This window comes from Ranitomeya variabilis, chromosome 1, assembly GCF_051348905.1.
Source record: "Ranitomeya variabilis isolate aRanVar5 chromosome 1, aRanVar5.hap1, whole genome shotgun sequence".
Taxonomy (NCBI): Eukaryota; Metazoa; Chordata; class Amphibia; order Anura; family Dendrobatidae; genus Ranitomeya; species Ranitomeya variabilis.
This window is the reverse complement of record NC_135232.1, coordinates 478,522,651-478,550,255: the sequence shown is the minus strand read 5'-3', so window position 1 is coordinate 478,550,255 and position 27,605 is coordinate 478,522,651. Positions and strand designations below refer to the sequence as shown.

At 40.5% G+C, this 27,605-nt stretch overlaps 2 protein-coding genes across 3 annotated transcripts in view; one reads left to right on the top strand and one right to left on the bottom strand.

The window, feature by feature from the left end:
* LOC143765011 (solute carrier family 46 member 2-like) overlaps positions 1–6,602 on the top strand; it is a 43,738-nt gene extending 37,136 nt beyond the window's left edge. The window contains exons 4-5 of the mRNA XM_077251222.1: positions 1,871–2,027; positions 2,784–6,602. Of these exons, the coding sequence (XP_077107337.1) occupies positions 1,871–2,027; positions 2,784–2,853 (227 nt within the window). The 3' untranslated portion in view covers positions 2,854–6,602. The remainder of the gene's footprint in view (positions 1–1,870; positions 2,028–2,783) is intronic.
* Positions 6,603–8,801: 2,199 nt separating this feature from the next.
* SNX30 (sorting nexin family member 30) overlaps positions 8,802–27,605 on the bottom strand; it is a 117,251-nt gene continuing 98,447 nt past the window's right edge. For both annotated transcript variants that reach the window (XM_077251173.1, XM_077251165.1), the window contains 2 exons: positions 23,383–23,535; positions 8,802–9,843 (listed from right to left, as the gene is read on the bottom strand). In XM_077251173.1, the coding sequence (XP_077107288.1) occupies positions 9,784–9,843; positions 23,383–23,535 (213 nt within the window). In that variant the 3' untranslated portion in view covers positions 8,802–9,783. The remainder of the gene's footprint in view (positions 9,844–23,382; positions 23,536–27,605) is intronic.

Genomic DNA, 27,605 nt, shown 5'->3' with positions numbered 1-27,605 from the left:
CTGTAAATCAGCTCCACGCTACCTCCAAAGAGGGGGAGGGGTCATCAAAAAATATTAAAATCTCTGAACTTCCCTTTTCCTCCTCTCCCACTGAATTGCAGTAGCAAAAATAGTGGACAGTCTGAGTCTCCTAGAATTAGACTGGTACAATGGGCTTAAAAAAGCAGGTAATTAGGTATAGCTGGATAGTCATAATCTTAATTAACATGCAGGCAGCTCCTTTTTGAATTGAAAGACCCCGGAAATGCCAACGAGGATGTTTATTGTGCATAGACAAAGGTATATAGATTGGACAGGTAATTAAGGCAGGAAAGGTCTTTTCAGAGGGTTGGCTAACAAGGGTGTATTTGTGTACACATAGAGAAGGGAAATAAGCTATTATTTCCCTCCCAGACTTGGGGTCTACAAAATAAAATTATGACTATTGGGGTTTGTATAGATCCAATAGTGATGGGACATACCTTTTCAGCTTCAGGGCTATTTAGGGAAGATGCATGTTTTTTCATAACTGCAACCCCTACCTATAAGCCACAAATCAATAGTGGGCAGATTGCTGACAACAGCTATGTCATGTTTGGTCTCCGGGTAACAATAAAATCCTGATAAAAAAAAATATGGCGGCTATCTCAAACTTCTGCGATCATAAGGAATGAAGATATTGCATAAGTTGGGAATTTCATAAAATCCTGAAGATATCCCACAACCCAGCCCACGTGAGGTCATCACGAGGGGGGTGTAACTCAGGTGCTGATAAAATGTCCAGACAAATTATGATGTGTTTCTGTAGAGAGATACACATCGGTGTATGCATGAATCCAATCCAGCTCACTTATTGTCTCCAAACAAAGTGCTCTACTTTACTAAACTGAATCATCTCTGTGATTCAGTTGTAGCAAGTTATTTTGTTAATCCTGTTTTATTTTATGTAATTGTATACTCTGTATTGTCTTCCCCCCTTTGTAAAATCCTTTGTATATATATATATATATATATATATATATATATATATATTTTTTATAAAAACTGCCTATTGTTTAGGATTAAATATCAAATTTAATAGTTCTATTCCTTTTGTTCTGTAACCCGCACCCCAAAGCAATGCACTACCTAAACCAGGCCTCCAGTCTGCCTGTATATAAAAAAAAAAAACTGGTGGTGGCAGTGAAAAAGTCTGGGATTATTGTGGAGTTCAGAGTGACTGTATCGGGGGTATATACACATATTCCATGCATTGGAATCGGAGGTGTATATACCATATGCTGTTACTTTCCAGATAACTGGCCTATTAGTGAAAACGGCCTCCTCCGTTGTCGGTCAATTGCGTAATTATCTGGATGATGGGGCAGCAGAGAACTGTTCACTCCACAGATAACAGCGGGTGGGTTGAGATATAACCCCGCCCTGGCTGTGATCATGGACTTAAAGTATAGAAGTTAGGCTTTAATCTAGAAAGCTGTTAGTAGACATAGGCGATATGCTATTTCACAAATACTAATTACTCTTGTCTAGTCTTAGGTGTCTGTGTAAAGGTCTTTAAAGGGAGTGTTGAGTTAAATAAAATTCTACATTAAATGTGTTTCCAAAAAGAAGTAATATAAATTACTAATAATTATCACATGCCCTGGCCTTCAGATATTCACTCCAGTCCTGGTTCTGTAGTTTCAACACCACATTAGTATTACGTGTGAATTGGGCTGGCTGACTGTTCATTTAGATATTTAAACTAGCCTCCTTCTCATGCTATGCTTTATTGACGGCAGAGTAGGAGGATGACGTTCGTCATAGTGGATGGCTATAGTTGGATACATTTTCCTTAAAATTGTTATCATGGATTCCTGTACATCTAATATCTCAAAACTTTTTTTTTAAGGCAAAGTGTTTGTTGCACTACAGCTGGCGATAGAAATTGTGGCAGTGAGTTCTTCTGCAGGATTCAACAAGCTCTATCAAGCCACGTTAGATTGGTACAGTGGATTCTGTTTCATTGTGTTTGGTGCATTGGTATTCACCAGCATTATTCCTATTGGGTATGTACCTAACATATATAATTCTGTATATAGCCGTTAAATGTATACACATCTGTTATTAAAACATGTTTAAACAAATATTACCTGTACATATTTAAAGTGTAGAAACACGCATAAAATTATGGGCCAAATAATAGCAGCCTAACATCACTAATGTGTTTAGTTACTGTTTTAGGCAGAAAAGATCATACAACATGTGAAAAATCATAACTAGGTGTAGGCGAGTAATGAGCAACCAACAGTCAGGCAATACACGCTACCAATTGAGTGTTATTGAGTCATTTAGTGAAAAGGGCTGTTCTAATTAATAGCAGTGTGTAGTTCAATTAGTAAGGTCATTCATTCTGTGAAGAAACAGGGGTCAATTATGGCTCTTATTTAAAGGAGCCAAGCAAATGTGGTAACTGCTGGTTTTAGCACTTGCTCTGAGTAAAATGGGTCATTTCAGACACTGCATTAAAGGAGGAAGAACTTTGATCGAGAAGTTGATTGAAAAGGGGAAAACGTATAAAGAAAATAATTGGCTGCTCAGTTAAAAGATTTCCAATACTTTAAACTGGCAAACAAAACCTGAAAAAAGTGGTAGGAAAAATACTAACATCATCAAAGAATCACAAGAATGGCAAGGAAGTATCCAATGATCACATTTTTATCACTTTGATTACGTTAAAATAACGTTAAAAAAGCAGAGATTTTTAGTTTTTAAATATAGGATTGTTATAGAATTTTAATTGACAATAGTATTTTTTTTTCCAGTATTGCAGCCTACCATAATTGGTCCAGAAGAGATCAACAGAACAATGTAGTGGTTACAGACCCACAATGAGGTTCCTAATCAATATGGAAACATCTTTCATCGCCATTGGAACCAGCAGTGTAAACACTATGCACAACTACAGGCAGACTGTTCCCAACTATAAATTAGTCATTAAAATACACACCAAGTGTGCCATCACCATGCAAGCAATGAGAAACGCACAGTAATTTAATTTCTAACTTGATCACAGAATGTCTCTAGGTCGTACACCTCATTGTCTGTGATGCCTCTGTACTGTAACACAGCTGTATTGGCAGCATGATCGCTCAGCACTGGGGTCCTGAGTACAGATCCCACCAAGGACAACATCTGCAAGTAGTCTGTATGTTCTCCCCGTGTCTGCGTGGGTTTCCTCCGGGTTCTCTTGTTTCCTCCCACACTCCAAAGATATGATAGGGAATTTAGATTGTGAGCCCCAATGGGGACAGTAATGATAATGTGTGCAAAGCGCTGCGGAATAAGATCACGCAATATAAGCGAAGCATAGTACTGTATTGTGTTGGAATGGAGTAGGGTGCAGAATACAGAACAGTATGGAGGTAATATTGAGCAATGACTTTTTGAAGGTATTGCATATTTTATAAAATATGATTCATACGATCAAATATAAAACAATGTAACCAATTTTCCAAGGAGGTGCCCCCAGTGCCTCTGGGAGGTAATACAGCATGTTATGTAGAACCAATAGAGAACAGGACTGACTGAAATATGACGCACAATGCAATTCAATACTTCAAAATGAATTGTAAATATTAATGAGGGTTTTAGCAGCTCTCAAAAACGCAGTAAATAACCTCATCATGTCTCCGTATGTCTTGGATTTCATTGGTACATCAAGGCCCGTAGGCTGCTATAGGTGCCCTATTAAATGGATTGTCCAGTGAAAAACTACAAGTCTGCAATCAGTAACTATGTGACTGCAGACTTGTGAATCCTCACATTGATCTCACTTTGCACTGTGTGGATTCTCCGATGCCAGGAGCTGCGGTCATGTGACCACAAATATGCGATATGCAAATTCCTGCCACATTCCAACTAGATGGGCTCGGCCTTGCACAATGCAGGTGTACTAAGTGAGGCCGGAATCGGTTTAGTAGAAATGTGGCCAGGAGTATGAATACTTGCAATCATATAATCGCCCTCTCCAGGAATTGGAGAATCCTCACAGCGCGCAGTGTGTATGATGTGAGGATTCACAAATCTGAAGTCAGATTTGCGCCAAGCACTCAGGTTTTGCTACAGAAAAAAATGCAGCAATAACACTCAGTGTGAACTTAGCCTTAGGCTTCAGACCGGATATATGGATGAGGCATTCGGTAAAAAGCAATCGGCTTGTTCATCTTAAAAGGTAACTGTCGCATGAATCCAGCTGTCCTAACCAGACAACATGAGGAAGAGACTGGCTCCTTCATTACATTTATCAAAAACAGGGCCAAGAACAAGGTGACTGGTCTCAAAAGGTAGGTCTCCATCACCTACTTCCACCCACTTGGCTAGAATGACAGTCTTCCTCCTTATACACAGGAATAGACCAGTCAGTCTTTTCTGAAAGGGTGCGTTGAAACTGGTGGGCACACATCTCCGAGATTAGCCATGTTTTTAACTATATATTTCTCTCAAATGCCTCAAGTAAGTTCAGAGTCAAGCATAAGTTTAGAATTAGGGAACCGGTCTCTCAAAATCCATGGTTTGGACAGAGGAATCCTTTGACAGATTCTCTTAAAATGTTTATAAAACATTTTCTTTTCAGTGATTCTGTAAAATGAACTACAGTAATTTAAAGAAGTTGTCCACTACTTGGACAACTTCTCATACCTCTCGCCTGGCTCCCATAAATGATAAAGCTTATATTCCTCTCCTGTGCTGGCACCGTTCCCGCTGTGTATGCGCTTGCGGTCCTGGGGCTCCCGTACTGTTGAGACATGTCACGGCAGCGCCCAATAAGCATTGGAGTCACTGTCCCCACCTCCTATCGAGTTGAGCAAGAAGAGGGAGTCCATGATCAGCTGCAGCCCGGACTTCCTCTTCATGTTAGACTTGTCCAAAAGCGGGGGCAGTGACACCAGGGCTGATTGGGTTCCTGATCGGGAGCTATGGGACAGTGAGTGACGACAACGCAGGAACGGCGCAGACATGGGAAGGGAGTATAGGCTTTATTATTTTATGGGTCCAAACATTTTTATCAAGAAGCGGTTATCCTAGTAGTGGACAACCCCTTTAAGTGTATTTGAAAGGTCTAGTTTCGTAGCGTGGTAGCACTTTCTCAATGGTTTCTTTTCAAGTATGCGAGTGATGTTAGAATAACCACAAAATAAAATAAATGAGGGCAGTGGCTCTCTGCATAAGAAAGTATCAGAAAGCACAGCAGACTAAACAGTTAAAGAGCTGGCCCACTATATTGTATAATGCCCTCATCAATTTACACCTTTTAACCAAGTATTTTTGTAGATACATTCTGCTGCCGTATGTGCCTCTGTGTGGAGCTATCGCTGTTCGCTATTCCGCATCATGTGACCTTGGCTGCAGCCGTCAACTGATGTCACATCAACTTCAGGTTTTCCTGGATTTACCGAGGCGTGACCCAGTCGCACGCACCCCCGATTGACTGAGCTGTGGGGGGCATTTCACCCCATGACAGCCCAGTATTCTGTGTGCACTTTCCTGCTCTCCTCTGCTTTCATCGACCGCAAGCACACACTGTGACGTGTGGTGAAACGCTGCCCACCACCCTGTCAAATCGGGGAGGGTGACTGTTCCTCTGACAGTTCTTCAAGGCAAAGGTTGTACCATTTCATTTACCCAAGCATAATTTCTGGAGAAAGTTACTTTGCCAGCATGACAGAAGCAGCCTGTTGCTTTGGGTCATTTTCAAATCAGTCAAGATGAGGGATGTAGCAGTCATGACGTATTTTAGGAAAACTTGCTCTCAATGCTCTGGACCTCACACTGGGATAAGATTCTCCTTCCAACAGGACCCAATGCAAACAACCAAGACAATGCAAAAGATCCTTTGGAAGTGTAACTGCCCTTGAGTGGCTCAGATATAGTCTGGATCTAAACCTGATCAAAAATCTGCAAGTCTGAGAAAGAATGTGTATACGCAAAAGAATGGGAAAAGATCCTTAAATACATGTAGGCCGAGCTCACATTATAATACCAAGTACAGTCAAGGCTGTAATTACTGAAAACGCTGCCAAGCTAAAGGGTACTGATTACTATGCAAATGTTACAATTTCCTCTTTCTAGTCTTAATAAATATGGAAAAATGTACTTTGTTTCATCACAATGTGTATATAATTTCTAGAAACCAAAATTAGACTAAAGCTGTTATGAAAAAAATGGTGTCTGAATACTTTGTGTATATGGTGTGGATACTTGAATGGCAAAGACTTCACACACTCAGAACTCATAAGGAATTTTAAGTTTCTCCACTTGAGTGTCAAGTTGAGTGAAGAATCATTAAAATATCGCTCTTCATTTACTAAATTTAAAAAGCAAACATTACCACATAATCCTGTATGTGAATTCAGGCCTAAAAGTCTACCATGTTTTAGATTACTGATAAAGCCAGAGTAACAATGACCAAGCTTTTCCTCAGTAATAAGAGAAATAGTGTGTCCATAAAGTCATGGTGCACTTTTGACCAGTCACTGGAAAGCAACAATAAAAAAATGATAGCAATGTGAAATCTGCTCCAAATAAAAGAAAAACTCTCCCAGTTTCATACCTATGCAGTGCAGTTCGATGTGGGCTCCATTTGTTGCCCTACACACATCCAAACGAGAGTGAAGTTCTTGCCACACACGGGTAAGGATGCCTGGTGTAACAGAGTGAATAACGTCTGTGATTCTTTGTTTTAAGTGATTAATGTCGTTGATACATTCAATGTACACGTTGCTGCACATAACCCCAAAAGTAAAAGTCTAAGGGCGTCAGATCCGGGGATCGTGGTGGCCATGGCTTAATAGAACCCCGGCCTATTCACGGGGGGAATGATCTATCCAGAAACTCATGAACAATGGTGGCGTAGCGTGGAAGAGCGCCGTCATGTTGAAAGATGACACCTTCTGGAAATTGTGGCACTGCATACAATTTCAACATGTCAAGATAAGTGTTTGCCGTCACAGACAGCTCTGTGAAAAAAAAAAAAAAAAAAAAGGGCCCATCACCTTATCTTGCATCAGGCCACACCACACGTTCACTTTAGGGGGTGTTTCGATGGTACTCAGCGTAGGCATGAGGATGTGAAGCAGCCCATATTCGAACGTTATGGTGATGAACATGTCCACAGATATGGAAGGTCGCCTCATCGCTAAACACAATCTTCTGCAAAAACCCTTCATCATTGTCGATCTCATGAGGCATATCTGTAGCAAACATGCATCGTTTGGGTCTATCCGCTGGTTTGATAGCATGCAACAGCCGCAATTTGACCTGGCAGTGTATTAATCAGAGTTCAGTTTATCACGGGATAAACTGACTGGGGGCTCAGCAACAGCTTAAATGAGATTGTGTTTGATTGGTTCTTGTTAGCTCTCCTCATGAACAGGTCTGATATGATTGGGCCAGAGAAAGGGCGCCAAAATGTAAACTATAAATAGATCCTGTGACTGGTCAAAAGTGCACCATGACTTTATGGACACACTGTATTAACAGTCACTATATTTTTTATTCTATAAATTAATAGTACACATAAAAATAAGCAACTGTTTAAGAAGCTGATTTATCTGATAATATATATTACTCTCCCAGAACTGATCATTCATTCTTCATTCATGGGTACAATCTGAAACCAGTCAATACAGACTTCCCCATTTCTGAGGTAGATGACAGCTGGTGCAGACACATTTTACAGCAGGTTCTCTTGAAAAGACAGTTACATTTTAAGATATAATACAGAGAACTGAGTATTCTTTATTGTGTTATGAATCTTTGTAGTATTTTTTATTTCCATTGATGTGCCTCTTTAAGGCTTTGTGCACACGTTGCGGATTGGGGTGCAGAATTTTCTGCACAAAATCTGCATCTCCTGGCAGAAAACGCAGGTGAGGATTTTCTGCGTTTTTTATGCGGATTTTCTGCGCTTTTTATCCCTGCAGCTTTCTATAATGGAAGGGTTCAGAAACGCTGCAGTTCCGCACAAAAGTAGTGACATTCTACTATTGATTTACATTGTACTGTAAATCACTTTGCGGAACTGCAGCGTTTCTGCGCAGAAAAAAAAGCTGCGCATCCGCACTAAATCCGCATTGTGTGCACACAGTCTAAGGCTCCTCACTATATTTGTGGGTGTATCAGTCTAGTTAATGGTGGACACAAAGAGGGGCCAGGGAGAAGGTCGAGCCCACCCACACACAGTGTGAGTCCACAGTGAAAATATTATACGTGCATGACCAGACTCGAGCAGTGTAAGCACACATGCGCAAATACATTGGCGGAGTTTAGGCAGCGCTCGCTTGCCCAAACAGGGAAAAGTCCCGAAAATGCAGCAAATAAAGTTGGCTAGTTGTTGCTGCTACAAGTGAATGTCGTCACATTGCAATCTTGAGGTTACAGGGACAAGACAGTAGAAAAAAAAAATCAGATGAGTTTTGACTTCTTGCAACTCGCTTGTCATGGTGCCAGTGCCCTTCATGGTCGCAATGTGACCATAAATGTACTTGTATTGCACTGCAATTAGCAGCAACACCTGTAGAGCTTCGATCACATGACCAGTATAGCGCCCATAATTGCTGTCTAGCACTAGCCTAAATGTTAGAGTAACTAATGCACACTTTGGTTTAACAGATTGATAAATATATAGGGACATGTGTTTGTTTTTTTGTTTTTTTCATTTTTAATCAACAGTTTTACAACAGTACGCCCAGAGACACTCAAAAAAATAAGTCTCTAAAATTTATTATTAACATTTGGCTGTATAATATATAACCAAATCATATAAAACACTAATACAAAAAAAGCTTTCAAATATATTTTATTATTTAAAAAAGTCATAAACATTATTTTTCTTTTTTGCACAGACTTCAAAAACATTAACAAAAAGTCCTAATCAGTTGTTCCCTTTGATGTACTTCAATTAAGGCCCCAGTGTAAACTTAATTTTCCCTCTGTATCCTGGCTCCATGTTCAGAGATACAACACTTAGCAGGTTTTACAGCTTCGATCTCTGGGGAAATAAAAATAACATTGAAGAAAAACTACTTCATGCCACCAATACAGCTCATGCGAACATTAGGATCTTCCTATGAGAAAGAGAAAAGAAAAAAAAAATGGACTGTACACAATCTTTAGTACTAACAGTTGAAGGCATGTAAAAAAAAAACAACAAACAAAAAAAACTATAGAAACCATTTAATTATTTGGAAAAAACACTGGAAAAAGTGGGAAGCCATGTTGGGGTGAATTCACAAGTGGCAGATTTGTATGAAATTGTTGCCACTGTCCTATTTACCTGAATAGGGCTCCTACAGAAATCCATGTGATTGCCACAAAACAATCATATTCAGATTAATGGAACAGATATTCACAAGTAGAAATTTCAGCAATAAATTTGCCATTTGAGAATATCCCCTCATGGTGACATTCATTTGCACATAGCGAATTCACAAATGTTGACTTTGTTTTCACTTAGTGTTTAGAAAATGGAAAGCTCCATCAGGAGTGGTGGAAACACTTTTCAGAAGCTGGTTCATGTCTCTTCTCGGCTTAGTCAAAACCGCTGTTGAAATATTCCATGAGAGATCTTTATGTACACTGTAGTCTTAGAAAGTAGGGGAGGGCATGAAAATGAGGGAGAATAAAAGTGGGCGTTTTGCATTGTAACATAAGTTTAAGTCAACGTCTTTAGCTCGTTAGTCACAAATCACCAAGATTTGACCAATGTGAGATTTAGTAGGTTCAAGCTTAGTGCAAGACGGTCCTCGGTCTCCATCAGCTTCTTCATTTGGGTTCTGGTTTGTCTTGCAGCAGTGGTATAATGGACTCCCATGCTGTAAGGCACTTAGGAAAAAGAGTTAATGAAAGTGTGTTAACAAAAGACAACAGCATTGAAGGGGTTATCTCACAAACCAAATCGGTTCAATTAAAGACGACCTTTCACCAAATTTGTCATTTTGAACACACAATGTAATTGGCGCAACAGAGCAGATTTTTTTTTTTTTTACTTGGCATCTCCGTTGCAAAGGGTTTTGCACCTATACAGGAAAGATATATATCTTGGTCCCGTGTTAGCCAGTAGATGGAAAAATATTTAGAATTGAGAGTCCTCAATGGTTGATACCTTTTAATGGCAAACTGAAAAGATGGTAACAAATTGCAAGCTTTCGGGACTACACAGGTCTCTTCATCAGGCAAAGACTAAAAGAAATTCTGGAGAATCACATATTTATGCACAAAACATCACAGGAAGAAAAAAACAAAACAAACAAACATGGATAAGACAGGTGACATGATGCATAATTAGCATGGGTGATAAACAGTCATGTCCATAAATATTGGACCAGTTCTTAGACAGGGAATGTTTTATTGTCCTCTGATTGGGGTCTGGTCCTGTTGTGATGACCCCACATGGTCTGAAGGGTAAATTCCTTAGTTCCTTAGTTGATGTAAGAAGACAAATCCATGCGACATATTCATTCCTGTACTAAGACTGTCAAAGGTCATCGGTTTATATTCCCATATTCTTCTGTCTCTGAGATTTGAAGTTAACTTTTAAAACAAGTAATTTCATGTCCATAATGTTAAGATTGGGGAGACAAAAATGTATTGCCACAGGTAGATCCCATTCTTTTTTCTCTTATTGTATGGCGGTGAGAATTCATTCTTGTCCTCAGGTTTTTGCCCTGTCTCCCCCCACATACAGACCCCCAGTTGGACATTTAGTACAAATAATTAGGTACACCACATTAGAAGTGACGCAGCTGAAAGTTCCTGGCATCTTGTAGTCCTGATGTGAATTGGGGATCTTTATCTTGTCCATGGTCATTATAAATGGACAGGTTTTACATTTTCTCTGATTGCAAGGAAGCACCTGTGTAGTCTCGAAAGCTTGCAATTTGTTACCATCTCTTCAGTTAGCCATTAAAAGGTATCAACCACTGAGAACTCAATTCTAAATATTTTGCATCTATACAGTTTTTTTTTTGTTTTTTTTTTTAAGTCAAAGTAAACATTACCAAAGAAATTTCACTGAGGGCATCTAGTTATTCCTTTGTCTGACACTGACTAATCATAATCAGGCAGTAACTCTGGGAAAGAAGAATAAGCCCCTTAAATATCTTAGGCTCAGTGTGAGACATGTACTACCAAACTTTCTGCTCTCCTCCCTGCATAAAGGACATATGTGCTTCTCACTAAATTAGAATATCATCAAATAGTTAGTTTATTTCAGTTCTTCAATACAAAAAGTGAAACTCTATAAAATGAGTGATTACAAACAGAGTGATCAATTTCGAGTGTTTATTTCTGTTAATGTTGATGATTATGACTTACAGCCAATGAAAACCCAAACCCAAAAGTCATTATCTCAGTAAATTAGATTAAGTAACAAAAAACACCTGCAAAGGCTTCCTAAGCATTTAAAAAGGTCCCTTAGTCTGTTTCTGTAGGCTCCACAGTAATGGGAAGAATGCAGAATTGACAGATGTCCAGAAGGCAGTCATTGACACACTCCACAAGGAGTAAGCCACAAAAGGTCATTGCTAAAGAAGCTGGCTGTTCATAGAGTGCTGTATCCAAGCGTATTAACCCCTTTCCGACATTGGGCGTAATAATACGCCAATGTCGGACACCGTCCCTTTGATGTGGTCTCCGACGGTGAGCTCACATGTTTTCCGGCACATGTCAGCTGTTTTAAACGATCCACCCGCAGCTGTTAACCATTAAATTCTGTGGTCAAACTGACAGTGGCATTTAACACGCGCTTCTGGCAAGCAAGCCAGAAATCCGCCCATCAGTGTCACGTGATCGCGGGTCACCAATGGGTTGGCATGACAACCAGAGGTCTCCTGCAGACCTCTATGGCTGTCACAGCCAGATTGCTATGAGCGCCACCCTGTGGTCTGCGCTCATACCAAGTGAGTAATTCTGCTACATACAGGCGATCTGATCATCCGATCGGGTCACGGAGACTATTGAAGCATGACAAAAGTTAAAAAAAAATAAAAAAAAAATAAAAAAAATTATGAAAAGTTCAAACCACCCCCCTTTCACCCCATTCAAAATAAAACAATAAAAAATAAAAATCAAGCACACACACATATTTGGTATCATCAAGCTCAGGATCGTCAGATCTATCAAAAAAAAAAAAAAAGGATTAATCTGATCGCTAAACAGCGCAGTGAGAAAAAAAGTAAAAATGCCAGAATTACGTTTTTTTTTTTTCTTTTTATCGCCGCGACATTGCATTAAAATGCAATAATGGGAGACTTCCGGTTCCGGCACTGAGGATGTAGCACAGCCGAAGGAGCAGCTCCCACACCAGACAGAAACCCTACTAACATCTGCACCTCCTGGGCAAGAGAAAGACAGATTACCACTGGCCCCCACTCCAAGGCACCTATAAAAGGTCAGTCACTCTACTCCTGGACCACTCCTGAGACCCATGGGTCCTGGCCCGCTGTGCACCCACTTGTGCAGACCTGGAGGGACTGCATTCCCCACAGCAAACCCCACAGTGACTAAAGGCACAATCCTAGCTAGAAACACAAAACCTCCCCCCACCAAAACACTGCTTACTAGCTCTGGTAAAGGGACCCCTAAAAGTGGGGCTGCGACCAGAAAAAGCAGAGAGTAAAAAGGTCTCTCCAGCAATGACAGTGCCCCAGGAGGGAGGTTAACACAGTCGGCTGGTCATTTCTCCTGGGAAAACTGGTGACATCTGCTGGCCGCTACAGTGAACTGCAACTGCTTTTCACACAAGGAAAAGCCCTGCTGCCACCAAGTGGACAAAAACAAGAACTACAAGTACCTGCCTTATGCTTTAGAGAGTTTTTTTTTTTTTTTTTTTTATAGCTGCCAAGAAACATAAGAATTGATAACTGACAATTCTCTGGAGAAAGGATAAACTGCAACAACAGAGGGCTCAGACGCTTACTCCATTTACATCACCAATTCAGCAAATGGATCGCTGTGTGTTACGTAGCTCAAAAAAGCCGGAGAGAGCCCCAGTCAAACAAGCAGTGGGAACCAAAGTAAGGGGGACAACATCATGGACCCAAACCCCACAGGAGAGGATGCTACTGCAACACACTCGCAACAGAAAACCCATGCTGGGAAAAGCATTGAAGACCTAACTGAGTGTAGCAGGGAAGACCCTTAAAGAATGATAATAGACTATAACAAACTGACCGCTGACATGGCAAGTAACATGATGCCAGGCATCCAAAACACCCTGGAACAGGCTATCAAGAATGCTCAATTCCTCTTGAATGTGCTGGAGGGCAAACAAAGGACATATAGAGTAGCTGGAGCAGAGGGTCTCACAACTGGAGGGTGATAACGTGCAGCTCTCCTCACAGTTGAAAGAGACAACTACAGAAACAAAACGCCTGTCTGAGAAGGTCGAGGACCTGGAAAACAGGTCAAGGCGCAGCAACTTAAGGCTAGTGGGGCGCTCAGAGTCGATCCCTGCAGCAGAACTGCAAAGACTCTGCGAAAGAGACCTACCAATGGCCCTGGGAATTAATCATGGTTGTAGAGTTGAAAGGGCTCACAGAGTTGGGCCAGATCTACAATCTCACAACCAAGGATTGAGTGCCCGGACATTAAGACCACGACAAGTAATCATGAAATTCCTGGACTATAATGATAAGTTTGACATAATGAGAGCATATAGATGTTGTTCCCGGCCAGTGACTGAGAGGGATGAAAGTTCTACTATTTGAAGACTATTCCGCGGAGGTGGCAAAACGCAGGAGAGCCTTTAGTAAAATATGTGCAGCACTATCAAGCAAAGAAAAGCTTTGCACTGCAATACCCGGAGACACTGAGGATTTTTCAAAATGAAGTGGAAAACCTCATCTACAACTCACCAAGTGATGCAGAAAGAGATATGGAAAAAATACTACGCAATGCAAAAAACATCGAACAAAGAAGAGGCCGTGAGGAAGACCGCTTCCCCTCAACACCAAAGCCTCAGAGGACATATGGCCAGTCCAGGTGAGGCTCCATAGAAATGGACGGTACCATATACATCTTGATCTTGACTGCTCTCCCCCTCACCACCACCTTTCCTACAAACAGGACAATGCCTCCCCAAGATGACAGAAGTGTTCACTGGCTCCATATCTGGGGGAAGGGACCCGGGTTTTGGCAGGGTGGAGGGCAAGGAGCTAAGCAAAGGTGCTGTCCAGGGTGGAGGAGAAGATGCAGATGGCATTTTGATAATCATTTATGACATGTGGTGTGGGATAGGTTTCTTCCCGCAGTTTTTTTTTCTCTCTTTTTTCTTTTTTTTTTTTTGGTGGTTCTTACTTCCCCAGAAAAAGGAAAGTCCACAACGCTATTCGTGGTGTAAGAAGCTAGAAATACACTACAGCGTATTGAGAATTCACTGTTTGCTTGCTTTAAGGTTTTAATCTCTATCCCCTTTCATATCTTTGTTGAGTCTTTTTTTTTTCTTTTCTACCCACCTGAGAATCTCCTTTAATCCAGGGAACACTTAGAAGGAAAACAAAGCAAGAGGCAATAGGCAGTAGTGACAGTGATTATTAAGATCATCTCCTGGAATGTGAAAGGCCTAAGATCCCCGAATAAAAGAGTAAAGATACTGAGACATCTGAAAAGGTACTCGCCATATATTGTATTGCTTCAAGAAACCCATCTACAAGGAAGAGGAATTTTCTACGCTCAACAAGCTGTGGGTAGGGAAAGTAGTGGGCTCAGCAGCTCAAGGTAGACATGCAGGGGTAGTGATACTATTCCATCGTAATTTTGTATTTAATCTGCTGTCCCAGGAGTGTGATGATCAGGGAAGATGGGTTTGGGTCACCTTAGAGAATAGAGGAGAAGTCTATTCAATCTACAATGTATATGGACCTAATGGTTCAAACAAAGTCTTCTTTAAATGACCTGGAGAGGAAAATGGTCTTGGACAACTCACCTCTCATAATTACAGGGGGAGACTTGAATACGGTTCACAATGGGGAGGAGGACAGAAAGAGCCAGAGTCTGATCCCTTCAAAAAAGACTATTCTCCTCTCCTTCCTTGAACAAACTGGATTGAGAGATGTTTGGCGTTGGCTCCATCCAGAGGATAGTTTACCCACTTCTCTCATGCCCACGAGTCCTGGTCAAGGATAGACTATCTGTTGATCTCGGAGAGACTATTAAATAGAACGGAGTCAGTGGAGATCCACGACCTGGTCATATCTGACCATGCTCCAGTGGGTATGGAATGGGTGGTAACCAGATAAAAGGAACACATTACATATTGAAATTTCTGGCTTATCTTACAAAAGATGAGGGATTTAATGACAAACTATGGGGCTGGTGGGAGGAATTTGAATGGGACAACAAGGAACATGCAAACCAACACGCTTTGTACTGCAATACGGCGAAAGCGGTACCAAGAGGCAAAATTATGATGTTTGTTGCCTCACTCAAGAAAAGAGTAGCGGAAAAATACTCAGATTCTAGTGCGAAGCTTAGAAATCTATATACAGAGTTGTTGCAGAGCCCCACAACTCAAAACAGGGAACAATAGAAGCTGGCCAAACAAGAGTTTGAAACCTGGATTGATAGGAGGGAGCAGATGTTCCGCTCTAGGCAGGAGGCTGAATTGCTGAGATATGGGAACAGAGCGGGGAAATTGCTGGCAAGACTGGGAAAAGGGAGACTGCAGGCGAATCCAACAGGTAGATTACGAGATGGCCAGGGAAATATAACCTCTGACCCCAGGAAAATCAATGAAACACTACAAAACTTTTACAAAGAATTGTATAAACCCTCACATACTAATTTGGCAGAGGGTAAAAAAATTCCTCCAATAAGTCACTCTTCCAAAACTAACACAAGAACAACAAGATGCAATTAATGCAGAAAAAACAGAAGGAGAAGTGAGACAAACCATAAGTCATAAGTCTAGATCTAAACAAAATAAATAGAGCTTTTACCCATTTTATATGGGCATGTAAAAGGCCCAGAAACGCATTGGGAAAACTGATGCTAACTGGGAGTGAAGGTGGGATCAATTTTCCGAATGTCAGAGCCTACAACAACATAGCAAGTCTTTTTAGACATGTGATATATAGTCTCCTGTAGCCAAACTGCTACTCTAATACCCGATTGGAAAGACAGCTGGCGGCGCTGTGGGAATTAAATGTCCTCTTACATACAAAACAGGCCAAACTCCCGCAAAATGTAAAATCCTCCCTATTGCTTCGTGATACGATCGTATGCTGGAAGATAGTAAGGAAGGCATTTGGCCTTCCCGTCCAGATCTCTAAACATATGCCACTATTTGGTCACCCGGAATTTCCCCAGGGAACAGAAATCAAAAGGGCGATAGGACAAGCAGTCGATAATATGAAGAAAGCAGGGGATATTATGCATACAGAGGGTAAACGATGGCTGAGCCCACAAGAAATCATGGACAAATTCCATATAGAAAGCAGACACTTCCTACAGGTCATGCAGATCCATTCTTTTTGCTTATCTACACTTTGTAGGCTAGTGGAATGACATATTCTAGATAATAGAGTGGGTATGAACACTCAGAATGCGAGCATATCCTCAATATGTAAGACACTGTAAGACAAATTCCTGAAGCTAAAGCAGAACAAGCTGTTTAAGACTTGGGAGAAATGGATCGGGAATAAGGATATTGCAGAGACAATTCTACAGGGGTGGAAACAGGTAAAAAAAATCCATTTTTTGTGAAAGATGGAGGGAAACCTATTTTAAACTGATGCATACAGCATTATATGGTTTGAATATCCCATCCTCTCCTAGATTCCCCGACAGGATTACAGCATGCCCTAAGTGTGGAACGCCTTCAACGAATCTCTGGCACGGGGTGTGGGAATGCAGGGCAGTTAAAGAGTACTGGTAGGGGAGCAGGTTAGTTTGCGGGAGATGGATACCCCAGCACGATCGATGCTATTCCACCAGTTAAGACCCCCGGAGACACAACCCACAGGAGTTAAAGCAAAGATCCCTAAAAACATCCACACATTCTTAGTTGTAGCCTTATGTGGTTTATTTGTCGAATGGTGTAAACCAAACTCCCCATCGATGGTGATGATAATAGCCCAGATGAAACACTTACTGGGAATTAATTAACAGAGGCGGAAAGGAGTAAAAAAAAAAAAAAAAATCTGCAGGGAAAGTATTTCCGCTGTGGAAAACGTTCATTGGTTTCCACTATAGCCCTCATGAAATATCGAGAATGATTAGTCCCTTCCGCCACACGGAATGGTACTATCTGGAGGATCTGAGAGGGTCGTTGGGGGTCATGGGAACCATTCCAGATGTATAATGTCTATTAAAGATACAACATATATTACCGTCGAACGACACTAGACAATGCAAAATACTGTAAAAGATTCTCTTCCTTCACCATTACTCTTCTATGTAGTCAGTCTGTCCTTTCTTTTTCTTACTGTTTCCCCAAAATTTGTGTTACAAGGCATTGAAGGAGATCTATCTATGTATCTGTATACTATTTTAAAAAAGTTCCGCGGACCTGTTGTCTGACAAGTAAGATTTGTGTATGTACTTTTGTTAATTTACAGTGTCATTGCTGATGCTATATCCTATCCTATGTTACGTTATCCTATCCAATGTTATATTAAAAAAAAAAAAAATAAAAATAAAAAAAAAAAATCAATAAATAATGACGTTTAAAATAAATAAATAAAATAAAAAGCAGTAACGGGCAATCAAAATAACGTATCTGCACCAAAATGGTATCATTAAAAACGTCAGGTCGGTGCACAAGAAATAATTCCTCACCCAACCAGAGATCACGAAAAATGGATACGCAAAGTTTGGAATTTTTTTTCACCACTTAGATAAAAAATAACCAAGACATGTTTGGTTGTGTATGAACTCGTAGTGACCTGGAGAATCATAATGGCAGGTCAGTTTTAGCATTTAGTGAACATAGTAAAAAGCAAAACAAAAAACAACTGTGGGATTGCACTTTTTTGCAATTTCACAGCACTTAGAATAGTTTTCCCGTTTTCCAGTTAAAACCAATGGTTTCGTTGAAAAGTACAACTCGTCCTGCAAAAAAACAAGCCCTCACATGGCCATATTAACCGAAAATTTAAAACGTTATGGCTCTGGGAAGAAGGCTCTGGACAGCAAAAAAACAAAAATACCTCTGGTCATGAAGGGGTTAATGGAAAGTTGAATGGAAGGAAAAAGTGTGGTAGAAAAAGGTGCACAAGCAACTGGATAACCGCAGCCTTGAAAGGATTGTTAAGAAAAGGCCATTCAAAAATTTGGGGGATTTACAAGGAGTGGACTGCTGCTGGAGTCATTGCTTCAAGAGCCTCCACACACAGACATATCCAGGACATGGGCTACAAGTGTCGCATTCCTTGTATCAAGCCACTCATGACCAATAGACAATGCCAGAAGCGTCTTACCTGGGCCAAGGAGAAAAAGAACTGGACTGTTGCTCTGTGGTCCAAGGTGTTGTTTTCAGATGAAAGTAAATTTTGCATTTCATTTGGAAATCAAGGTCCCAGAGTCTGGAGGAAGAGTGGAGAGGCACACAATCCAAGCTGCTTGAGGTCTAGTGTGAAGTTTCCACAATCAGTAATGGTTTGGAGAGCCATGTCATCTGCTGGTGTAGGTCCACTGTGTTTTATCAAGATCAAAGTCAGTGCAGCCATCTACCAGGAAATTTTAGAGCACTTCATGCTTCCCTCTGCTGACAAGCTTTTTGGAGATGGAAGTTTCATTCTCCAGCAGGACTTGGCACCTGTCCACACTGCCAAAAGTACCAATAAATGGTTTATAAACAACAGTATCACTGTGCTTGATTGGCCAGCAAATTTGCTTGACCTTATGCCCAGAATCTATGGGGTATTGTCAAGTGGAAGATGAGACACTAGACCCAACAATGCAGACGAGCTGATGGCTGCTATCAAAGCAACCTGGGCTTCCATAACACCTCAGCAGTGCCACAGGCTGACCGCCGCCATGCCACACCGCCTTGATGCAAAATGAGCCCCGACCAAGTATTGAGTGCATTTACTGAACATATATTTCAGTAGGCCAACATTTGAGATTTTAAAATCATTTTTCAAGCTGGTGTTATAAAACTATTCTAATTTACTGAGATAATGACTTTTGGGTTTTCACTGGCTGTAAGCCATAATCATCGACAGAAAGAAACACTTGAAATACATCACTCTGTAATGACTATATGAGTTTCACTTTTTGTATTGAAGAACTGAAATAAATGAACTTTTTGATGATATTCTAATTTTGTGAGAAGCACTTGTATACGTGAGCACATGAGACCGGAGTGTGATAAACAGCTTTTAGCTCTTTTCTTTGGCTATCAGAATGGGGGTGGTGGGGGAGGAGTCTCCTTCCAAACACTTCCATCATCTCTCTCAAATTCAAAAGAGCTTAACCGACAGGGCCAAATACACATTAATATTGCCAAAGAAAGTATAGTGCTGCCAACTTTACAGTACTACTTCTCCCCCAAACTTCTTGCTGGAGAGAAAAGCTGAAAGCCAGTACTTCAACACGTTATCACTCAGCACTGCGGAAAGCAGGCTGCCATGTCTCACGCAGAGCCTATTGTAGGTTATTGTGGGGGGTAATTTTTTTCCCCCTGTATGCGGTTCCCAGAGCTGTCTGTTCCTATGGCAGTGCGCATGCGCCAGCCTCCTGCCCTGTTCAGTTCCGGATGCGCTCACTCCTGGATTGTTTGCGTGCCAGCAGGCGTTCCAGGGAGCGCAGGTCCGGAAGTGTCCTTCATTACAGGAAACAGGCGGCGGTGCAAGCGCCATAATCATCAGATTACCGCTCCAATACACTTCGGGTCACATGTTTGTGCTGACCGCTTATTATTGGCGGATAGCCAAGATAAAACCCCGCACTTACCCACCCCAGTCACGCCCCCGGAAGAAGCCTGGTGCGAAACGTGCGTTGGGGTGAGGTGGAACGCTGTGTTGCTTGCAGGTAGATATGGTCATATAAACTATTCATGTACATTACTATTGTTTATATACTCTGGGCATGCTTAGGCAGTTTAAAATGTACAGAAGTTAATATATTACAATGATACCATTACCATGCAAAGTGATATGTAGATATGATGTATTGCACATAGCCTCCACCTTATGTTATGGTGCTCGGGCATTTTTTATGCATTTTATCAAATCTTCAAATAAAGCCTTTATTAATATTATTCTGGATCTCTTTGTTATGGTTACCCGGTGGGCAACCATGTGGTGTTTATAATGTGTCACACTGAGCCTGATCTAAACTATTGTGAAGAGCTACAGAAAGTAATGAAGTAAGGCTTGCAAGAGAGACCAAAAGCAGCAAAAAAGGATTTTGGCGGTATGTAAAAAGCAAAGGAAAAGTCAAAGATGCTATAGGATTTATACAGCATGAAAAGGGTGAAGTGGTCAATAATGATGTTGAGAAGGCTGAACTTTAAAATTCCTATTATGTATCTGTTTTTTAAGAAAGCAAATCAACATCAACTCATCTTCACGGTGCCATTAAAGGAATAGAAGAAACCACTCTATCCATAAATGGAGAGATGGTGAGAGGACACTTGGCTAATTTAAATTAATTTAAATCTCCAGATCCAGATGAATTACATCCTAGGATACTGAAAGAGTTAGAGGAAATTGCAGAACCACTAGCGAGAATCCTTGAAAAATCCTGGAAAACAAGAGAAGTCCCAAAAGATTGGAGAAGGGCAAATGTTGTCCTAATCTTCAAAAAATTACAGGCCAGTGAGCCTTACTTCTAAACCATGAGAGATATTTGAACAAATTATTAAACAGCATGTATGCAAGTACTTCGATAAGAATACAGTAATTAGCCATAGCCAGCATGGGTTTCTAGCAAACAAGTCATGTCAGACTAATTTCTTTCTATGATGGAATCACTGATTGAGTGGATCATGGAAATGTGGTAGATATAGTGTACTCCGGACTTCAGCAAAGCATTTGATAAAGTATTTCATACTATCCATATTGAAAAGATGACCAAGTGTGGGATTGAGAAGGCTACAGTTAGGTGGATTCATAACTGGCACAGTGATCATACTCAAAGAGTGGTAATAAATGGTTGCACATCCAATTGGAAAAGTGTTTCAAGCGGGGTACCACAAGGCTCTGTATTGGCCCCAGTGTTGTCCAACAATTTTATAAATGATCTAGATAAGGTAACTGAAGGTAAACTAATCAAATATGCAGATGATGCAAAGCTAAGAGGGATAGCTAACACTAGAGAGCACTGAGAAAGGATTCAGAAGGATCTAGATAAGCTTGAACAATGGGCAGCGACTAATACAACGGCATTTAACAGGGAGAAATGCAAGATTCCACATCTGGGCAAGAAAAACAAAAATTATATCTATAGGATGAGAGGAACAGAACTAATCAACAGCATGTGTGAAAGACTTGGGTATACTAAGGGTATGTGCACACGTCCGGACTTCTTGCAGAAATTTCCTGAAGAAAACCGTAAATTTTCTGCAAGAAATCCGCTTTTTTTTGGCGGTTTTTTTCCCGTTTTTTTTTAGCATTCTGCAAGCGTAATTAGCTTGCAGAATGCTAAAGTTTTCCAAGCGATCTGTAGCATCACTTGGAAAACTGACTGACAGGTTGGTCACACTTGTCAAACATAGTGTTTGACAAGTGTGACCAACTTTTTACTATAGATGCTGCCTATGCAGCATCAATAGTAAAAGATAGAATGTTTAAAAATAATAAAAAAAATAAAAAAAAAAGGTTATGCTCACCTGCAGGCGTCTGTTCCTATAGATGTTGTGTGTGTTCAGGACCTTCGATGACGTCGCGGCTTGTGATTGGTCGCTGAGCGGTCACATGAGCGGTCACGTGACCAGTCACAAGGCCGCGACGTCATCGCAGGTCCTTCACACAGACCATCTAAAGGAACGGAAGCGGCAGCATGCACCGGGCCATCAGAGGGTGAGTATATGACTATTTTTTATTTTAATTCTTTTTTTTTTTTACCAATTATATGGTGCCCAGTCCGTGGAGGAGAGTCTCCTCTCCTCCACCCTGGGTACCAACCGCACATAATCTGCTTACTTCCCCCGCATGGTGTGCACAGCCCCGTGCGGGAAGTAAGCAGATCAATGCACTCCTAGGTGTGCGGAATCCCCGCAATTCCGCAATTTTAATGAACATGTTGCTTTTTTTCCGCGATGCGATTTTTTCGCGGAAAAAAATGCAACATTTGCACAAAAAATGCGGAATACCCGGTAAATAATAGGAGGCATGTGTTAGCGTTTTTTTCGCATTTTTATCACATTTTTATAGCGAAAAATCCTGAACGTGTGCACATGGCCTAATAGATCACAGACTGCACATGAGTCAACAGTGTAATGATGCAGTAAAAAAAGGCTATATTAAGAGAAGCATATTGTCTAGAATACGTGAAATAATTACCCCCTCTACTCCTCCTTGGTCAGGCCTCATCTGGAATACTGTCGAGTTCTGGGCACCACATTTTAAAAAAAGATATTGAACAACTGGAGCAAGTTCAGAGTGAGCAGACTGCAAAGTATGTCCTACGAGGAACGGTTAAAGGATCTGGGAATGTTTAATTTGAAAAAAAGGAAGCTAACAGGAGACTTAATAACGGTCTAAAAATATCTGAAGGGATGACACATTGTAGAGGAATCATCATTTTCATTTGCACATGGAAACACGAGATGCAGTGGGATGAAACTGAAAGGGAGAAGATACAGATTAGATATTAGAAAAAACTTTTTGACAGCGAGGGTGATCAATGAGTGGAACAGGCTGCCACGAGAGGTGGCGAGTTCTCCTACAATGGAAGTTTTCAAACAGAGGCTGGACAGACATCTGTCTGAGATGGTATAGTGAATCCTGTATTGAGCAGGTGGTTGGACACTGACCCTTGAGGTCCCTTTCAACTCTAATATTCTATTATTCTATGACATGCTCAACTATATCCTGTGTTGCTGCTTGCTTATGAAAGAGGAAAAATTGTAAAATTGTAATTAAATTTGTCTTTGACCAGTTGTTATAAAATAATTACACTAAAACTGTGATTAAAATTGTATAAGTACAAACATAAAATCAGTTGCTAGTAGGTCAAGATATCTCCAGTGCAGTAATTCCCAACATTACTAGCTTATGGGGAACACTTGGCACTGCTAGGTAGACAACTAAACGCTAGTGAATATTTCCCACCAATAACCTCTTTAACCTAATAACTTTGTGCACAATACACTTGTAAAGAACCAGGATGCCACCTTAATATGCTGACCTACTGCAGGCGCAATCTCACATGTAATAAACGGCTAAACAATTTATGTTAAATCTCTAGTTGTTCTACCTTTTCATAGAACTGAATGTTCTTGTCAGCCATTCCCATCAGCAGCTGGCGGAAATCTTGTCTCTTGTTATTTTGCCACCTTTCCATGTCTGCCTTTAAATCTGCATTAAAGCATTCCACCTTGTCCTGGCACTTTTCTACTTCAGTTGGCACCTAATGTCATAAAATGGTAAAAAGAAAATAATAAACAGAATTAAAAAAAAAAAAAAAAAAAAAAAGATTAAGTAATAAAAAAAAAAATCAAAAACAAGTCGTTTCTAAACAAAAATATTTATACAGGTTATAGGCAAACAATAGCTTGTACACTGCTGATAGCCATCAGGGTAGATCTTAACCCCCAAGGGTGGTTTGCATCCTAATGACCAGGCCAATTTTTGCAATTCTGACCAGTGTCACTTTCTGTGGTAATAACTCGGAAAGCTTCAATGGATCCCACTGATTCGGAGAATGTTTTTTCGTGACATATTGTACTTCATGATAGTGTTAAAATTTCTCAAGTGAAAAATTATAACTCTTTGGGAATATATCTACAGATGATGTGAGGATTTTGACTCCATGGGTATTTTCCAGAAACAAGCAGCAATGAATGTTGCCGAGTGAAAATTGCAAACTGCCGTTGTAGTGACCAGTACGTTGCAGTCACCAGTACATTATGCCCAGCTCATGCTTCTGGAGACCGCACCTGTAAATTAGGCAGGCTTTCATCAATTCAGAAATGCCCAACGTGGACACTATAAGTGGTTTAGGTACACTGTGGGGCTCAGAAGAGAGGGGGCATTTGGGAGCACAGAATCTGCTGAATTTCTTTTGGAGGGTGAGGAGCCATTTAGCAGCTACTACCACCACCACTACTCTATTTATATAGCGCCAACATATTCCACAGCGATTTACAGTTTTGCACACATCAGCATCGCTGTCCCCAAAGGGGCTCACAGTCTAGATTCCGCATCAGTATGTTTTTGGAATGTGGTAGGAAACCGGAGTACAAGGAAGAAACCCACGCAAACACTTGGAGAACATACAGACTCCTTGCAGTGATGTTCTTGGTGGGATTTTAACCCATTACTTCAGCGCTGCAAGGCTGCAGTGCTACCCACTGAGCCACCAGTAACGTGGAAGCCCTCTATATTTCCCTTAACAGATGACAGACCTGAGTGGGGACTTGTTTTTTTTTGTGGATTAAGTTGAAGCTTTTATTGGGAACATTTTACATAATGTTTGGGATCACATTTATCTGGCGCTCTACGCTGACCACTTACTTTAGGGTTTCCATCTAAACATCTTAGTGACGTGATTCAGATAAAACCCCCAAGGTATACATTCACTATAATGAAGCAGAAGAGTTACACACGTGGTCAAAATTGTTGGTAGCCCTCGTTTGAGGACAGAAAAAAAAAACACAATGATCACAGAAATAACTTGAATCCGACAAAAGTAATAATAAATAAAAAATCTATTAAAATGAACAAATGAAAGTCAGACATTGCTTTTCAACCATGCTTCCACAGAATTAAAAAAATAAAAAAAAACTCATGAAATAGGCCTGGACAGAAATTATGGTACCTTTAACTTAATTTTTTGAAGGTTGCCTTTTCCAGACGGAATGATTCAGGTCTTTCCAAAGATGATCACTAGGATTGAGGTCAGTTCTCATAGAAGGCCACTTCAGAATAGTCCAATGTTTTCCTCTTCGCCATTCTTGGGTGTCTTGGGTCATTATCCTGTTGCAAAGACCCATGACCTGCGACCGAGACCAAGCTTTCTGACAATGGGCAGCACATTTCTCTCTAGAATCCCTTGATTGTCTTGAGATTTCATTGCACCCTGCACAGATTCTAGACACCCTGTGCCAGAGGCAACAAAGCAGTCCCGGAACATAACAGAGCCTCCTCCATGTTTCACAGTAGGGACAGTGTTCTTTTCTTGATATGCTTCATTTTTCCATCTGTGAATATAGAGCTGATGTGCCTTGCCAAAAAGTTCCATTTTTGTCTTATCTGTCCATAGGACATTCTCCCAGAAGCTTGGCATGTAGTTTGGAAAATTCCAGTCTGGCTTTTTTTATGATTTGTTTTCAACAATGGTGTCCTCCTTGGTCGTCTCCCATGAAGTCCACTTTGGCTCATACAATGACAGATGGTGTGATCTGACACTGATGTTCTTTGAGCCTGAAGTTCACCTTTAATCTGTTTAGAAGTTTTTCTGGGCTCTTTTGTTACCATTCGTACTATCCGTCTCTTTGATTTATCATCAATTTTCCTCCTGTAGGCACGTCCAAGGAGGTTGGCTAGAGTCCCACGGATCTTAAATTTCTGAATAATATGTGCAGCTGTAGTCACCGGAACATCAAGCTGCTTGGAGATGGTCTTGTAACTTGTACCTTTAACATGTTTGTCTATAATTTTCTTTCTAATCTCCTGATACAACTCTTTCCTTCGCTTCCTCTGGTCCATGTTGAGTGTGATACCCACCATGTCACCAAAAAGCACAGTGAGTATCTGTAGCCCTATATACAGGCCCACTCACGGATTCCAAGATCATAGAGACCTGTGATGCTAGTTAGTGGACACACCGTGATTTAACATGTCCCTTTTGTCACATTATTTTCAGGGGTACCATCATTTCTGTCCAGGCCTATTTCATGAGTTTTATTATTATTATTTTTTTTTTTTTTAAATTCTGTGGAAGCATGGTTGAAAAGCAATGTCTGACTTTCATTTGTTCATTTTCATAGACCTTTTATTTATTATTATTTTTGTCAGATACAAGTTATTTCTGTGACCACTGTGGGTTTTTCCGTCATTAATCGAGGGGCAACAACAATTTTGACCACGTGTGTAATCTAAACTCCGTCTCGTCTCTGTTCAGCGGTGTCCTTTCAGAAGTACACAAAACTGTGGCAGACAGCATTTTTATGCAATCCTAAAAAGATGAACACCGCCGGATCACAGGTCAGATGGCTTCAACAGCACCTCCATCTGCCTCATATAGGTATTTTTATACCGTTCCTCGTGTGGTATAAGTGACCAGGTGACTTTATTTTTTGAGTCGGTGTGATTACAGCGATACCAGATTTATAGCAGGTTTTTATGTTTGGCTGCTGTCACTAAAATGCGCTTTTTATTGCAAAAAACTAGTTTTGGCATCATCACATTTTTGAGAGCAATAATTATTCCATATTCCAGCCAAAAGAATCATGTTATGGCTTTTTTTTTTTGCAGGACGAGTTGATGTTTTTATTGGTACCATTTTCGGGCACATGACATTTTTTGATCGCTTTCTATTCCAATTTTTGGGAGGAAGGATGAAAAAAACAAAACAAAAAAGAAGTTCTTAAATTTCTTTGGGTGTGGGGGGTTATGCTGTTCCGTGTTGGGCAAAATTGATAAGACAGCAAAATTTAGCGAATTGATTACAGCGAAAGCTCATTTACAACGTTTTAGGTTTTGGCGCTTTTACACAAAAACTTTTCTAGAAAAAAGAATTATTTTGCATCCCTTTATTGTGAGAGCTATAACTTATTTTTTCGCTGACGGAGCAGTATGGTGGCTTGCTTTTTGCAGGACAAGAGGACGTTGTCAGTGGTACCATGTTTATTTATATCCGTCTTTTTGATCGCTTTTTATTCCACTTTTTGTTCAGCGTTATGATGATACAGCATTGTTTTTTGCCTTGTTTTTCTTTTTTTTTTTAATAGTATACACTAAAGGGGTTAACTAGTAGGAAAGTTTTGTAGGTCAGGTCGTTGCAGCAATACGTTTACTTTTATTGTTTATATATTTTTTAATTCAAACATTTATAGAAACAATATCTTAATTTTTTCTTTTTTTTGAATATTTTTACAATTCTATTTAAATTTTTTTCAACTTTTTTTTTTTTTTTTTACTTTGTCCCACTAAAGGACAATCATTTTTTGCAGGCTGATCGCTTCTAAAGCATGGAGATGCAGCAGCATCCCCATGCTGTAAAAACTGTCAGCTTTGCATTGACAGGAGATACTTGCTGATCACGCCCTGTGCATGATCAGCATGTTTCCTAGCTCTGGTGACCCGGATGTCATCATGACGACATCGGTCATCATGGCAACGATCGGGACCCCGCGTCAAGCCACGGCGTCTCCGATCCAAAGGCAGATGTGCTTGTCAGCCCTCTGCCAGCACCCAGAATGCTGTGATTGTGTTTGATTGCAGCATTTCAGGGGTTAAAGTGCTTGGTGTCAGCTG